This window comes from Amblyraja radiata, chromosome 14, assembly GCF_010909765.2.
Source record: "Amblyraja radiata isolate CabotCenter1 chromosome 14, sAmbRad1.1.pri, whole genome shotgun sequence".
NCBI classification, from domain to species: domain Eukaryota; kingdom Metazoa; phylum Chordata; class Chondrichthyes; order Rajiformes; family Rajidae; genus Amblyraja; species Amblyraja radiata.
In genome coordinates, this window is record NC_045969.1 from 36,559,489 (window position 1) to 36,576,519 (window position 17,031).

Consider the following 17,031-nt stretch of genomic DNA (forward strand, 5'->3'; position numbering starts at 1 on the left):
ACAAGATGGGCTGAATGGCCTGTTTTGGTGCTATACAGCTCTGACAATTTCCTCAAGAATAAGAGAACTATTTTTCCAGAGGAACGAAGAATGATTAAACCTGAAACCTTCCTGCCTCTCTGTATTTTAAACACAAACCAGACCAACTCATTCCTACACCTACAATGGTTACAACTATTTTGTATGCTTACAATTAATTCTGCGGTTTACTTCTCAAGAAACACATTGCTATCTTTATGTAATCAAACGACCTGTTGCTTGCTAGTCAGAGATATAATTAAAAACTATGTATTTACCATTACATTAACACCTACGGTAAGTACCCACATTGTTCTTTTTCAAAGGCATTTTCTCACACTTAAATTTTGGTAGTTGATTTATCCCTTGATCAAATAGAGATCCACTTGACCCAGTTTGGTTGTGCTGCACTTTATTTACAACATATAGCCTGTGCTGTTGCATTATTATTGAATCTTCAATTTGTCCAATCATAAATATGATCGAAAAGCTTCGGAAAACTTTCAAACAGATTTTTTTAAATTCACTTTATCTTTTGTTTAAACAGAACTGAACACTCATCTATTAAAATCCCATTTTTGTGGTGAAATTCAATGATATCCACCACTTAAAGTGGATAACTGCAATTGCGCATTATTGAAGAGCAAGGATAAATCTTACAGGTGATTCCGTTTTGTTTAATACTGCTGTTCCAGTGAAAGCAACTTGAAAACAGGAAAAACTGTTTAACTCCCCTTCCCATTCCCATACTGACCTTTCTGTCCTGGGCCTCCTCCACTGCCAGAGTGAGGCCAAATGCAAATATTTGCACCTCATATTTCTCTTGGGCAGCTGAATATTGATTTCTATAACTTCAAGTTACACTTGCATCCCCTCTCTCTCCATCCCTCTCCCACCCTAGTTGTCCAACTAGTTTCAGTGTCGTCCTGCTTACTGCTTCACTTGTTCGTTTCACTCGTTATCACCTTCACCACAGCCAACAATGGACCATTGTAGGCTCCACTTTTCCTTGATCATCGCTGCTGACTTTGATTTGCCCTTTTGCATACCTTTCATTTATTGAATCCCTTCAAATCTCTCTGAAGAAGGGTCTCAACCCGAAACGTCACCTATTCTTTTTCTCCAGGGATACTTACTGCCTGACCTGCTGAGTTACTCAAGCATTTTGTGTCTATCTTCGATGTAAACCAGCATCTGCAGTTCCTTCCTACACAAAAATAAATATATTATGGATTTGTAGATTAAAACAGCCATTATCAAAGCATTGCTCATTGTATATTTGCAATTTTAAACAATCTTTAAACAATGATTGAAAATTGACATGGATGGAACAGAGAGGTGCAATAACAGCGCTTTGTGAAAGCTGTACTTTAACTTGAAATAAATATAATTTGAAAGGTGTACGTTGGATAAGCGTGTGGTTGGTTTGGTGGTTAGTGGCAGATGTAACAACACATCGAAGGTGACACCCATTTCACAATGATTGTCTGCAAAATAATTACTTCAGTATGCAAAATTGACATGAAGTTCATGAAATGCAGTCGGTGAAATTACCAAGATGTACTTCATTCTGCAAGCAACCGTTCTTTTGGCACACAGCATGAATGGTAAGTGTTTTATACAGTAGGTTTATGTGGGATTCCCGATATTAGGCTAACACGTCGCCAAAAACGAGAGAAAGAATCTGAAGTAAAACCATAGGAGGTTTTAAAGCACATGTCAAAGCTGAATGGAGCAGAAAGAACCAGTTGCTTTATTTTTACCTCGATACAAAGTAGTTTTAGGTAAATGGAAGTTCCAAACTTGACATCCAAATGTACTTCAGGAGAGTTGAGTGAGCACTTCCAGTCGATACTGTCACACAGCTTTAACTTCAAATCAAATCTATTGTAAGTTCAGCACAATGTTGAGCAACATCCTGAATGTATCTGGACAAAGTTTAAAGGAAATATGCAGAGCATGTTTTCTAAGAAAGTGGCCTGGAACCAGGGGTGATGGTGGAGGCAGATACGAGAGTGATAGTTAGGAGGTTTACGGATAGGCACAAGAATATGCAGGGAATGGAGGAATAAGAATCATGTGTAGGCAAATGAGTTTTAGTTTACCTTGGCAACCTTTTCAGCACAGACAATGTGAGCCAAAGAGCCTGTTCCTGTGCAGTACTGTTCTATGTTCTAAACTATTTGAGCTCCAGAGTCATCTATAAACTGAGATGCAATCGGATAAGCTAAGCAAACTAGACAAACGTTTTTATTTTCCAAAGATAAGACCAATTTCTCCTTATCTAATATTTTTACCTAAGTATTGAATCCTTTTTTTTCGACGCAAGGAATAGCAAAAAGGTTGATTGAGAGGTGATTTTAATGTGAAGTGTTTTTTTTAATATCAAAGGGATCTAACCAGAGAAAGGTTTAAGAATTCCAAATTTCTCAGATATAACTACCAAACTATTGGGTGTATGAGGGATAGAAATAGAACATGCAGAGTATAATAAGCAATTCATCAACTGAAATCCATCTTGTATCTCAATTAGTAGTCTATAGATGCTAAATCGAATTAACTGCATATGTTATAGAGAGAGATATTATAGTCATACAATGTGGAAACAGTACCTTCGGCCCAACTTGCCTGCGCCAGCCAACATGCCCCATCTTTACTAGTCCCACCTGCCTGTGTTTGACTCCTATCCCTCTAAACCTGTCCTATCCATGTACCTCTCCAAATATTTCTTGAACATTATGATAGTACCTGCCTCCTCTGGCAGCTCGATCCACATAGCTACCACCCTTTGTTTTTAAAAAAATTGCCCCTCAGGTTCCTATTAAATCCTTCCCCCCTCACCGTAAACTTATGTCCTCTTGTTCTTGCCGCTACTCTGGGTAAAAGACTCTATCTATTCCCCATTATGATCTTATACACTCTAAGATCACCCCTCATCCTCCTGCACTCCAAGGAATAAAGTCCCAGCCTGCTCAACCTTTCAGTTTAGATCAGGCCCTCGAGTCCTGATGGTGGTAACCTGAGGTAAAAAACAGATTATATTAGAAACACTCAGCAGGTCAGGCAGCGTCCATGGAAAGGGAAGGTGTTAACATTTCAGGTCCAGGACCATTCAGCAGGTCTGGGAAAGGTTATTGCTCAGAATCTATAATGTCACGGGATTGATCAAACCATGATTTTTGTGTGTGTGTGGGTGTCACATGAATGCGGTAACATTTTCATACTGTATAGCAAAAATTACGTGTCTCTTAAATGCATGAAACTTGCTTAAAGAATGCAATGAGACCTGAGCCCATATTTAGCTTAGACCTCTCTCCGACCATGTGGCAATGTAACTGACTTCAGCTTGTTTCACATAGAGTCCTATAGCACGGAAATAGGCCCCTCGGCCCAACTTGCCCATGCTGGCCAAGATGCACTAGTCCCACCTACCCACATTTGTCCCATAATTCTCCACACCCTATCAATGCACCTGTACAAATCTATATAATTAAAAGTCTCATCTTGACCACTTCCTGTCTGCGCTGTATATTGATTTTAGAAAAAACGCTACCATATATCGCTATGATATTTGGCCATCTTACTCACAGTCCTCTTCCGCTGAGCAGGACCCGAGGATTTTTCCCATCAATGAAAAATAAAAAAGTTATGAGTGTGTAAAAAACCTTGAGATCCTCTCGCCTGTCAATCTCCGCAATGAAGGTAACGCCCCTTCCGGAGGGGAGGGGGGGGGGGGGGGGAGGATTATAAAACCATGGATTCTATAGTCTGTGAATCAACTGAACTGTGAGTCTGCAATGTACTTGCAATAAATGATTTGTTAGCCCTTAATGACAATGCCATAAGTTGTTTGGCCTGCTGCCCTGCCTGTGCTTGAAACTGCAATGGTTTATTAAGTCCGACTGTGTTTGGAAGGAATAAATGCTTTATTAGGTCTGACTGTGTTTGGTTCAAAAGTCCTGCTCATTGCGTGACTTCTGCTTAGTGGACTGGTCACGCTGATTGCGTAATTTCCGGTGAGTGCAGAGGTCGCGCTGATTACTTAATTTCCGGTGAGTGCAGAGGTCACGCTGATTGCGGAAACGCCGCTGACTGCGGAAGCCCCACAGTGGAGAGGCCGCGCTCAGCCCTGTGAGTATTCAAGAAAGTTTTCTGCCATATATATGGTGTGTGAGTCAGTGAGTGTGTGTGTATGTGTTTGTGAGTGTATGTGTGTGTGTGTGTGTGTGTGAGTGTCTGTGTGAGTGTGTGTGAGTGTCTGTGTGAGTGCGTGTGTGTGTCTGTGTGAGTGTGTGTGTGTGTGTGTGTGTGTGTGTGTGTGTGTGTGTGTGTGTGTGTGTGTGTGTGTGTGTGTGTGTGTGTGTTTGTGTGTGGTCTCAATGACTGAGCTGCCAGCCCAATAATCCATTTGGCCCATAATGTCCATACTAGCCCTCTGGAAACCAGTCCCTTCAACCCACAACACCATGCTAGTGCTCCAGAAATCTCTCCCCCCCCCCCCCCCCCCCCCCCCCCCCCCTGCCCGGCCAGCAGTATTGGAATTGGTGGAGAGGTGGAATATTGTGTTGGGGGACCAGCCTTCATGTGTGAAGCTGGGACCCAACGAGTCCCACTTTGTCTAGTGTATTTTAAATGCTGATATAGTAGCTGCCTCAACTACTTATAGACTTTACTTTGGACTTTAGATTTTAGGGATACCACACAAAAACAGGCACTTCGGCTCACTGAGTCCATGCCAACCAGCGATCACCCTGTACACTTGCACTGTACTACACACTAAGAACAATTTATAATTTTTATCTATGTCAATTAACCTACAAACGTGAATGTTTTTGAAAAGTGGGAGGAAACCAGATCACCTGGAGGAAACCCATGCGGTTACAGGGAGAATGTAAAAACACCACACAGACAGCTCCTGGGGTCAGGATCGAACCGTGCCATCTTACATAACATATATCCACCACCCTCCACATGTGGGTTGAATTTTGGCTTTTCTTGATTATGGGCTGTCACCATTTGCCGTTTAAAGGAACCAGATTCAATTCATTTCAAACTGCAATCTCTCTTGAGTGTTTAGTGCATATTGAAGTCCCACCACTAGGTTCCTGGCTCTCATTATACAGCTGGCAATGAGAGTTAATTAAAATGGAGACACAAGGAACTGCAGAAGCTGGAATCTTGAGTAAAGCAGTAAGTGCTCGAGTAACTCTACAGGTCAAGCAGCATCTCTGGAGTTTAGTTTAGTTGGATATGCAGAGAATGGAGGGATAAGGAAGAGGAAACTAACTTGGCAGCAACTTTAGAAAACCATGCCTGATTATTGTACTTTTCATCCACAGTGCTCCCTTGTGCAAATGAGCTGAGCATAAACGCCACTCTTGGGGAAGATGTTCTCCTGAACCCAAACTGCACAGATTGTGACGCATTGTCAATTGAGTGGAAATTTTCTTCAAACCTGATGACCAGCTGCATTTCCTCTTATATTATGAGCAAGGAGACAATTTCTAAAATCGTGTTTGGTGCATTTGAAGGTCGAGTGAGCATTCTAAGGAATGGCTTGCATTTATGGCTACCATCTGTCCATATCAATGACACAGGAAAATACACCCGGATCCTCACAACACTGAATGGAATGGAACAATGCGTTAGCATTACAGTTAATGTGAAGGAAGGTAAGGACTAAATACTATGCTGGAAGCTATGAATCCACAGAAATTCAGACAATAATAGTAATAGGTTTTGCAACCAGTGCTTGTTTGCAAAGGACTCTGCAATGAATGAAACATATTTAAGTACCATTATTGTGAAAAGGCCTTAGTCAGAGCGTGGTGAATTTGTGGAATTCATTGCCACAGAAGGCTGTGGAGCCAGTCAATGGATATTTTTAAGGCAGATTCTTGATTAATTTCAGGGGTTTCAGGGGTTATTGGGATGAAGCAGGAGAATGGGGTTGAGAAGGAAAGATAGATCGGTCGTGATTGAATGGTGGAGTAGACATTGGGCCTAATGGCCTAATTCTGCTCCTATGACATGAACCTATGAACTTATCCAGAACATAAAACAGTAGAATACAGTATCGATCCCTTCGGCCCACAATGTTTGACATGATCCATATCCCTCTATTACTGCACATCCGTAATACTATGTAAAAGCCTCTTAAACACCACTATCATATCTGCCTCCATCATCACCCTTGGCAATGTGTTCCAGACCCCCTCTATTCTCTAAGCAAAAATAAACTTGTCCTGTACATCTCTATTAATCTTTCCCTTCACACCTTATAACTATGTCCCCTGGTGTTGGCCATTTTCACCCTTGTAACAATGTTCGGAGTATCTACCCTATCTATGCCTCTCATGATTTTTATATGGTTCTATCACATCTCTCCTCAACCTCTGGTATTCCAGAGAAAACTATCCAAGCCTAGCCACTAACTGTAGTTGAAACGCTCAAATTCAGGCAGTATTCTGGTAATATTTTGGTCTTCTGCACCCTCTCCAAAACCTTCACATCTTTTCTGTAATAGGACGGACTTCAATGTTATATCTTGCAATAAATATTGTACACTACCCTATATCTGTGCACCGTGGACAGCCTGGTTGTATTCTGGTACAGTATTTTCATTGACTGGAGGGCACGCAAACAAAAGTTTTTCACTGTATGTGTAGAAAGGTACAGCAGATGCTGAGAAAGGATTGGGTGACGTTTTGGGTTGGGACTCTTCTTCAGACCCACCCTGACCCAAACATCACCAATCTTTTTTTTCCAGAGATGCTGCCTGACCTGCTGAGTTACTCCAGCACTTTGCGCCTATCTTCAGTTTCTCACTGTATTTCGGTACGTGTGGCAATCATAAGATAAACTAAACCAAACCAAAGTCCTATAGAATATCATATTTTGCCTGCTATACATTTAATGTGTAAAAGGCTTCATGGCTTGAACCAAACTTTGGTCATGATATCTGCTAAATTTCACCATTTTAGCATCAATGGAATTGGAATAACTCAGTAAAATTCCTCTTGTTATATGTTTTTGTATTCGTTTCCTAACCATGTGCTATTTACTGATGAATAAGGTCAATATTTGACTTCTTCCCAGACCTGTTTCTCTGCAAATCATCGGGGAGACGTGTGTGAGAGCATTCAAGGTGATTCATCTTCCAAAATGTCTTCACATCAGGAAATCCCCATGCAGAATATGTAGGCCACAAAGCTGAAGCATACCAATCATTTATCGATTGAAACACAATCACCTCTACTGTTAATTACAGTCACTTAATTACTTGACTGTAATTAAAAGTAATTGAATTGACTTAACATTACAACCTTGATTGAAGTCCATTCAAAAGGACGTACCTTTAGAAAGGAGATGAGGAGGAATTTCTTTACCCTGAGGGTGGTGTGAATCTGTGGAATTCATTGCCACAGATGGCCATGGAGGCCAAGTCAATAGATATTGTTATGGCAGAGATTGACTATTCTTGATTTCTATGGGAGTCAGGGTTTATGGGGAGAAGGTAGGAGAATGAGGTTGAGAAAGAAAGAAAGTTCAACCATGGCTGAATGGTAGAGTAGACTTGATGGGCCGAATGGCCTAAATCTGCTATAACTTTTGAGGTTATGAATTTATGATTAAGAATTGATGTATTCTATCCACCTCATTGGTGACCCTCGGACTATCTTTGATTTTACTTTACTGGACATTCAAAGGTTTCAAAGGTCTATTATTGTCACGTGTACCAATTAAGGTACAGTGATATGCGAATTACAATACAGCCATCCGAAAAAAAGCAACAAGACACAGAACTAAATAAAAGTTAACATAATCATCCACCACAGTGGATTCCCCACATTCTTCACTGTGATGGAAGGCAAAAAAGTCCAATCTTCTTCTTCTTTATTCTCACGCGGTCGGGGCAGTTGAACCATCCATCGGGTTGATCAAAGCTCTCGCAGCCGGTGGTCAAAGCCCCCGCGTCGGGGCGATCGAAACTTCCGTGTCGGGGCAGTCGAAGCTCCTGCGGCTTGGAGTTCCCGAAGTCGGTATTTAACCAGAGACTGCTGGGCTCCGTGATGTTAAGTCCGCAGGCACCCTCAGTCGAGCTCTCAAAATCAGTCTCCAGCAAAGGCTGCCAACTCCTCGATGTTAAACCGCAATGCGGACGGACATATGATATGGAAATAAATCTCCATCTCCGTCAAGATAAGAAATTAGAAAAAGTTGCCCCCAACCCTCTCCCTACCAGTCCCCACATAAAGTTGCCCTCAACCCCCTCCCTACCAGTCCCCACATAAAGTTGCCCTCAACCCCCTCCCTACCAGTCCCCCACATAAAACAAGCTAAAGAACACTAAAAACATACAATGAACATACACTATTAAAACACAGGAGAAAGAAAGGACAGACAGACTGTTGGCGAGGCAGCCATTGCTGGCGCCGCCCAGTGGAGAATCTTGCATTAAACATTATTCACTTCATCATGTATCTGGTGGATGGTTTGATTGTAATCATGTATAGTCTTTCCACTAGCACACAACAAAACCTTTTAACTGTACCTCGGTACACGTGGCAATAAACTAAACTAAACTAAACTAGTCTAGTCTGAAGAAAGGTCTCTACCCGAATCGTCACCCATTCCTTCTCTCCAGAGATGCCGCCTGTCCGGCTGAGTTACTCCAGCATATTGCATCTGTCCTGTGTTTTTCTCAGCAGCCCTACTTGCAATAAGTTATTTGCCTTACTTCCATCTCTAAGTTTCACTCTACATGCACTTCACCCCCCCCCCCCCCCACCCCCACCCCCCCCCCCCCCCCCCCCATCCTCTCCAAAAACACACAGACGGTTTAAAAAAAATCAAAATACATTTTATTCAGGATAGAAATACATGTTCTCCAGAGATGCTACCTGACTTGCTGAGTTAATCCAGCACTTTGTGTCTATCTTTGGTATAAACCAATATCTGCAGTTCTTTTTCATGATATTCTCCGGAGGCTGCCTGGCTCGTTGTGTTACTCCAGCATTTTGTATCGTATTTGACAAGTTTGTGCTCATTATCTTTATCTGTAGCTGCAGGATAATGATCTGATCTAATGAGCATTCAAGGCTTAATTCCTTTACAATATGAAGTTATTTTCTGGTAATCAACAGCAAATGATTACCCCATAAACTGCACTGAATACTTTATCCTAGATGAGGATACTATCATCTGCACAGCTCACTGTAAAATAAAAAAAGAAATTTAAATTGCTCTTACAAATGCCTCTCCTAACGTGTCCATGGAATAAATAATTGTGCGTTCTAAATATCCATATATGGCCACTTTCCTGACAGAGTGAAGCAGCTCATACAATTCCAGTGTTGCAGGTTCAGTGTTTGGATTGTGGTGAGAGAGTTATCTCCAACAGAACAGCAGCAGCAGCAACAACTTCCATTCATATTGTGCCTTCAACATGACAGAAACACAGCAATATGATATCAGGTTTAAGATGACAATAGACAACAGATGCAGGAGTAGGCCATTCGACCCTTCAAGCCAACACCGCCATTCACAGTGATCATGGCTGATCATCTACAATCAGTACCCCGTTCCTGTGTTCTCCCCATATCCCTTGACTCCACTATCTTTAAAAGCTCTATCTAACTCTCTCTTGAAAGCATCCAGAGAATTGGCCTCCACTGCCTTCTGAGGTAGAGAATTCTACAGATTCACAACTCTCTGGGAGAGAACGTTTTTCCTCATCTCCATTTTAAATGGCCTACCCCTTATTCTTAAACTGTGGTCCCTGGTTCTGCATTCCCCCAACTTCGGGAACATGTTTCCTGCCTCTGGCATGACCAATTCCTTAATAATCTTATATGTTTCAACAAGATCCCCTCTTATCCTTCTAAATTCCAGAAAATACAAGCCCAGTTGCTCCATTCATTCAACATATGACAGTCCAGCCATCACGGGAATTAACCTCGTAAACCTATGCTGCACTCACTCAATAGGAAGAATGTCCTTCCTCAAATTTGGAGACCAAAACTGCACACAATACTCCAGGTGTGGTCTCACCAAGGGCCCTGTACAATTGCAAGGAGATTAATTTAAATAGGATGCTGAGGGGCAACTCTTTCACACAGACATTTGTGGGTATATGGAACGAGCTTCCAGAGGAGGTAATTGAGGCAAGTACAAAAACAACATTTAATAGTACATCAGCACTTCAACTCCCCCTCCCATTCCCCGTCCGACCTCTCTGTCCTGGGTCTCCTCCATGGCCAGAGTGAGCAACACCGGAAATTGTAGGATCAGCACCTCATATTCCGCTTGGGGAGTCTGCATCCGGCGGGCATGAACATTGAATTCTCCCAATTTTGTTAGACCTTGCTGTCTCCTCCCCTTCCTCAGCCCTCGGGCTGTCTCCTCCCATCCCTCAGCCCTCGGGCTCCTCCTCCTCCTTTTTCCTTTCCTCTCCCCGCCACCCCCCATCAGTCTGAAGAAGGGTTTCGGCCCGAAACGTTGCCTATTTCCTTCGCTCCATAGATGCTGCTGCACCCGCTGAGTTTCTCCAGCATTTTTGTGTACCTAACATTTAATAGACATTTGGACAAATGCATGAATAAGGAAAGTTTGAGGATATGGGCCAAATGTATGCGAATAAGACTGGATTAGATTGAGCATTGTGGTCGGTATGGACAAGTTGGGCCAAAGGATCTATCTCTAGCTGTCCTCCTCTAGATCAAATATACTGACAGTTTGGTAGAAAGGAACTGCAGATGCTGGTTTATACTGAAGATAGACACAAAATGTTGGCGTTTTAGCAAGACAGGCAGGTTGAGTTAAATAATTTTTATTGGCAAACAAAAACTATAATTAAACTCGGTACACGCGTGCCTGCTCAGCTAACACTATAATAGCTCCTGCTGTTGGGAGGAGCACTGACGACTGACTAGCAAGCCCACGAACGAACCCCAGATAACTCAGCGAGTCAGGCTGCATCTCTCAAGAAAAGGAATAGGTGACATTTTGGGTCGGAACCCTTCTTCAGACTAACAGTTTGGGATGTATAACTTTTAATCATTTAATTGTTGCCTAATATAAAATGGGAATGGAAAGACAATACAATAATGTAACATCGGGCAAACACTGATTTGAGGTGATAAATTGTAGGTTCTTAGCTTTCATAAAGGGTGGGGCAGGAAAAGTTGGAACAAATAGTTTCCAGTAGGCTAGGTCTCAAACAAAAGGCGCAGAGCACAACAATTAAAGTGAAAAACATGACGCCAAGGCCAACTCTTATCTACCTGTACATAATCCATATCACTCCATTCGTTGCATATCCATATGCCCATCCTAAAGTGTCTTACATCCCACTATTGTATCTGCCTCAAAAACCCTCCTCCTCCCCAGAAGAGTGTTCCTGACACACGCCACTGTGTGTGTGTGTGTGTGTGTGTGTGTGTGTGTGTGTGTGTGTGTGTGTGTGTGTGTGTGTGTGTGTGTGTATGTGTGTGTGTGTGTGTGTGTGTGTGTGTGTGTGTGTGTGTGTGTGTGTGTGTGTGTGTGTGTGTGTGTAAAAAAAAACTTGTCCCGCACATCTCCTTAAAATTTTGGTCCTCTCACCTTAAAGCTCTGCTCTCAAGTATTTGTCCCTTCCATCTGGGAAAAAGGTTCTGACTGTCTATTCTATCTATGCCTCTCATAATTGTATATGCTTCTATCAGGTCTCCCCGCAACCTCCAGCGTTCCAGAGAACTTGTCGAGAGAATGGAGATATTGGGCACTGCCAGTCATATTTTCAAAATAGGGGATCATATCGCAGAGTGTAGGAAAGTCCCAAATTGCCTGAGATTGATTCTGGGGCTTAACACACACTAATTAATCAGGCAGTCTCACAGGAAGTGTGATATATTTCATTGAAGATAGACACAAAATACTGGAGTACTCAGCAATCTGTACTTTCCCAATAGCTCCAACCTCCATCAGAGCAGACAAGAGACCTGTGTTGATCAAGTGTGCCATGAGATTCAAATGTTCCAGGGTTATCTGAGTTGAACCATGAATCATCGATTGGCTAATCTGTTATTCAAGTATACTGCAATGCTACATTCAGCACTGAACACAGACAGGCAGTCTTTGATGAGCAACTGACCTCAAATGCACTGCAGCCTCTTTTGGCATTGGTATAGACATTGGTATAGACATTGGTATAGACATTGGTATAGACATTGGTATAGACATTGGTATAGATATTGGTATAGACATTGGTATAGACATTGGTTTATTATTGTCACTTTTACTGAGATATGGAAGAACCATATTTGCGTGGTATCCAGTCAAATTAAACTAAACAGGAGTTCTCTAATGCCATTCACAAGTATATCATGTAGTACAAGGAGGAAAATACCAGATTGCAGTACCCAAGTGGAATATGAGGTGCTGTTCCTCCGGTTTGCCTGTGGCGTCACTCTGGCAATGAAGGAGGCCCAGGACAGAAATGTCAGACACAACACGCTGGAGTAACTCAGAGCGTCAGGCAGCATCTCTGGACAAAATTGTTGGATGACTTTTTGGGTCGGGACACTGCAACAGATTAGCATTTTCAGTTCCTTTTTTTTGCCTAAAGGTCAGAGGGAATGGGAAGGGGTTTTTTAAATAGTTAGCAACTGCAGGGCCTTGGTGGACCGGGCACAGGTGTTCAGCAAAATGGTTGCCTAGTCTATGCTTGGTGTTGTCAATGTATAAGGAGGATACATCGGCAGCCATCGGTGGTTATATTTGTTGGTTTTGTTTCTTCTTCTTTGTAAAGTGATTTTCCTTTTGCATGAACTAATTTTAGATGATAATGCACAAAGTTCAAAGTGCACAAGGAATAAGTGTAGTGGCCGCCTTGTAGCTCCTCACAGTTTTGTCAGGATGTTGCATATTGCTCGCCATGTCCATCTCACGTTTAGTTTAGTTTAGAGATACTGCGCGGTAACAGGCCCTTCAGCCCACCGAGCCTGTGCTAACCAGCGAATCCCGCAAACTAACACTATCTTACACACTAGGGACAATTTACAATTAAACCAAACCAATTAGCTGACAAACCTGTACACCTTTGGAGTGTGGGTAGAAACTGGAGCACCCGGAGAAATCCCACAGCAGTCACAGAGAGAATGTACAAACTGGATACTGTCTGTACTGTCCGTACAGACAGTATCCATAGTCAGGATTGAACCCGGGTCTCTGGCGCTACAAGACAGCAACTCTACCGTTGTACCACCATGCCACTCAAGTAAAGAGGATGAGATTGGCGCCATCATCTTTCAGTCCACACAGAAAGAGAGGACGTTTTTTTTCTGGTTCCTTTCCATTCTATTTCCAATGAGGAAAATTGGTCACTAAATTTAGTTTAGTTTTAGTAGATATACTGCTGTAGATATGCAGCGTGGAAGCAGACCCTGCGGCTCACTGCGTCCACACCGACCAGTGACCACCCATTCACTAGTTCTATCCTCGGTAACCTGGGCCCTCCCTCTGCAACTGGATACTGGACTTTCTAACCAACAGACCACAGTCTGTTAGGTTAGACAAGCACACCTCTTCAACCCTCACCCTGAACACCGGCATTCCACAGGGCTGTGTGCTGAGCCCCCTCCTCTACTCCCTCTTCACCTATGACTGCACACCTGTACATGGTACTAACACCATCATCAAGTATGCAGATGATACAACGGTGATTGGCCTCATCAGCAACAACGATGAGTCGGCCTACAGGGAGGAGGTCCAGCACTTAGCAGCATGGTGCGCTGACAACAACCTGGCCCTTAACTCCAAGAAGACCAAGGAGCTCATTGTAGACTTCAGGAAGTCCAGGGGCGGCACGCACACCCCCATCCACATTAACGGGACGGAGGTGGAACGTGTTTCTAGCTTCAGGTTCCTGGGTGTTAACATCTCCGATGACCTCTCTTGGACCCATAATACCTCAACTCTGATCAAGAAGGCTCACCAGCGTCTCTTCTTCCTGAGGAGACTGAAGAAGGTCCATCTGTCTCCTCAGATCCTGGTGAACTTCTACCGCTGCACCATCGAGAGCATCCTTACCAACTGTATCACAGTATGGTATGGCAACTGCTCTGTCTCCGACCGGAAGGCATTGCAGAGGGTGGTGAAAATTTCCCAACGCATCACCGGTTCCTCGCTCCCCTCCATTGAGTCTGTCCAAAGCAAGCGTTGTCTGCGGAGGGCGCTCAGCATCGCCAAGGACTGCTCTCATCACAACCATGGACTGTTTACCCTCCTACCATCTGGGAGGCGCTATAGGTCTCTCCGTTGCCGGACCAGCAGGTCCAGGAACAGCTTCTTCCCGGCGGCTGTCACTCTACTAACAACGTACCTCGGTGACTGCCAATCACCCCCCCCCCCCGGACACTCCTCCCACAGGAAAAACACTATGTCTGTATATATGCTAATGTAAATATTTATTCAAATCATATGCTATGTCGCTCTTCCAGGGAGATGCTAAATGCATTTTGTTGTCTCTGTACTGTACACGGACAATGACAATTAAAGTTGAATCTGAATCTGAATCTGAATCGGACACACTGAGGACAATTTACAGAAGCCAATTAACCTACAAACCTGCTCCTCATTGGAATGCGGGAGGAAATCGGAGCACCCGGAGAAAACCACACAGTCGCAGGGAGAACGTACAAAGTCCATACAGACATCACCCGTAGTCAGGATTGAACCCAGGTCTCTGGCGCTGTAAGGCAACAACTCTACTGCTGCACCACTGCGTCTACATATCCAAGAAAATGCAAGAAAACAAAAAAAAATAAAAGCTTTTTATTAACACAGGAATTTACACATGATATATGGGTATATAAAATGAGCTTCCTGAGGTGGTAGTTGAGGCAGGTACTAATACAACATTTAAAAGATATTTGGACTGGTATATGGTTAGGAAAGGTTCAGAGGGATTTGGATCAAACGCGGGCAGGTGGAACTAGTGTATAAACCAGCATCTTTGTTTCTACATAATGATTTTTTTGCATTTGGATATATTTGTTATTTTGGAGTCTTATGTCCTCCCATTGCTATTATTTTGCTTTAGATGGCAGTATAACTATTCTTAGATCTCCTGATAAAGGTACCACTTGAGGTTAAAACATGAACCTCTAGGTGGCAGTGCATTTGTTTTGATGGTTGTGAAAAATGGAAATGGATGCATTTTAAACTTTTTTTTAATATGGGTATTTACTTTTGTGCAAATTGTACATTTCTCACTAGGGTTTGTTTGTGCATATTTTCAGGTCTTTCTATCTCTCTGTTAATTCTAATGAATGGCAAATATTCTTCTATCCAATAGTAGGGATTATTTGCAAATCTTGTTAATAAATGGTTCAATGGCGTGCCATTAAAAGCATGTTCTCTGAATAGTAATTATCTTATTTAAGGTGCATTTCTGCTTTTTTTTTTTTTTAAAGAAGAGTTGCTGACTCCATTTTCCTCCCCATTCAGTGAGGCAGACTGGAGCTGTCTTGCCAAGTCCCAGTGCATCCTTGCTTCCTGCTCCCAGTGTAGTCACACACAAGCAGGGTGAGTGTGCTGAATGAAAAGAACTCACTTAAGAAAAATCTGCTCGCAGAAACAGCAGATCTGCCAATCAGAAGCATGATAAATAAACAAATAGTCATGCCAAGTTTGTTGCCTGAGATATGCCTCTTGCTACTGTGTAGGAAGGAACTGCAGATGCTGGTTTAAACCAAAGATAGTCACGAAATGCTGGAGTAACTCAGCGGGATGGGCAGCATCTTTGGGGAGAAGGAATGCGTGACGTTTCGGGTCGAGACCCTTCTTCGGACCCTTCTTCAGCAAGCCTGAAGAAGGGTCTCGACTCTTCCTTCTCTCCAGAGATGCTGCCCATCCCGCTGAGTTACTCCAGCATTTCGTGACTATCTTCGGTTTAAACTGTCCTGCTGAGTTACTCCAGCATTTTGTGCCTCTTGCCAACCTCTGTCAACCTCCAATTACTAGGCTCCCTATCTGAAATCCACACCACTCTTGAATCTACTGCAAGCAGCAACCGATTCTTATCAATAAGAAAATGTATAATTTGTATCTATTTCTTAAGAAAAACGTATTGCCTGTCAATTTTAATTCCCACTAGGTAACTAGGTAAGGGGCAGTTAAAATGGAAGATAGGCACAAAGGGCTGGAGTACTCAGTGGGTCAGGCAGCATCTCCAGAGAAAAGGAATAGGTGACTTTTCGGGTCGGAACCCTTCTTCAGACTCGACCTAGAACGTCGCCTATTCCGTTTCTCCAGAGATGCTGCCTGACCTGCTGAGTCACTTCATGTCTGTGGGCAGATTCCTCCCCATCCTGGATCAGTCCAATCAGGGTTGCGTCATCTGCAAACTTGAGAAGCTTGACAGAGGAGTCTGGGTAGGTGCAGTCGTTGGTGTAGAGAGAGTAAAGGAGAGGGGAGAGTACGCAGACTTGCGGTGCTCCTATGCTGAGGGTCAGCAGGTCCGAGATGTGCTTTCCCAGCCTCATATACTGCTTCTTGTCTGTCAGGAAGTTGGTGATCCACTGACAGAGGGGTTCAGGCACAGTCAACTGGGAGAGTTTGGAGTGCAGTAGCTCAGGTGTTGAATGCAGAGCTAAAATCCACAAACAAAATCCGTGCATAGGTCCCCTGGCGGTCTAGGTGCTGGGGGATGAAGTGCAGACCTAGGTTGACTGCGTCATCCACCGATCTATTTGCCCGGTATGCAAACTGCAGGGGTCCAGCAGGTTGTTTGTGATATTTTTAAGGTGGGCCAGCACGTCTTTCATGTGAGCCAGTACACTTCCATGTGCCTATCTTAAAGCCTCCTATATGCCACTAGCATGTCTACCTCAACCACCACCCCAGACAATGTGATTTAAGCCCTCATTGTTGTAAGCTACCTCCATTAAACCTCCGCACACCTCCATTAAACTTCCCCCTCCCACCATGTAGCTATGCCCTCTAGTGTTGGACTTGTCCATCCTGGGGAGA

At 43.2% G+C, this 17,031-nt stretch overlaps 1 protein-coding gene across 2 annotated transcripts in view; it reads left to right on the forward strand.

Annotated features, from left to right (window-relative positions):
• Positions 1–1,524: 1,524 nt before the first annotated feature.
• The window catches only part of LOC116980688 (V-set and transmembrane domain-containing protein 5-like), a 39,219-nt gene continuing 23,712 nt past the window's right edge, over positions 1,525–17,031 (forward strand). For both annotated transcript variants that reach the window (XM_033033143.1, XM_033033144.1), the window contains exons 1-2: positions 1,525–1,625; positions 5,358–5,690. In XM_033033143.1, coding sequence (XP_032889034.1) covers positions 1,577–1,625; positions 5,358–5,690 — 382 coding nt within the window. In that variant the 5' untranslated portion in view covers positions 1,525–1,576. The remainder of the gene's footprint in view (positions 1,626–5,357; positions 5,691–17,031) is intronic.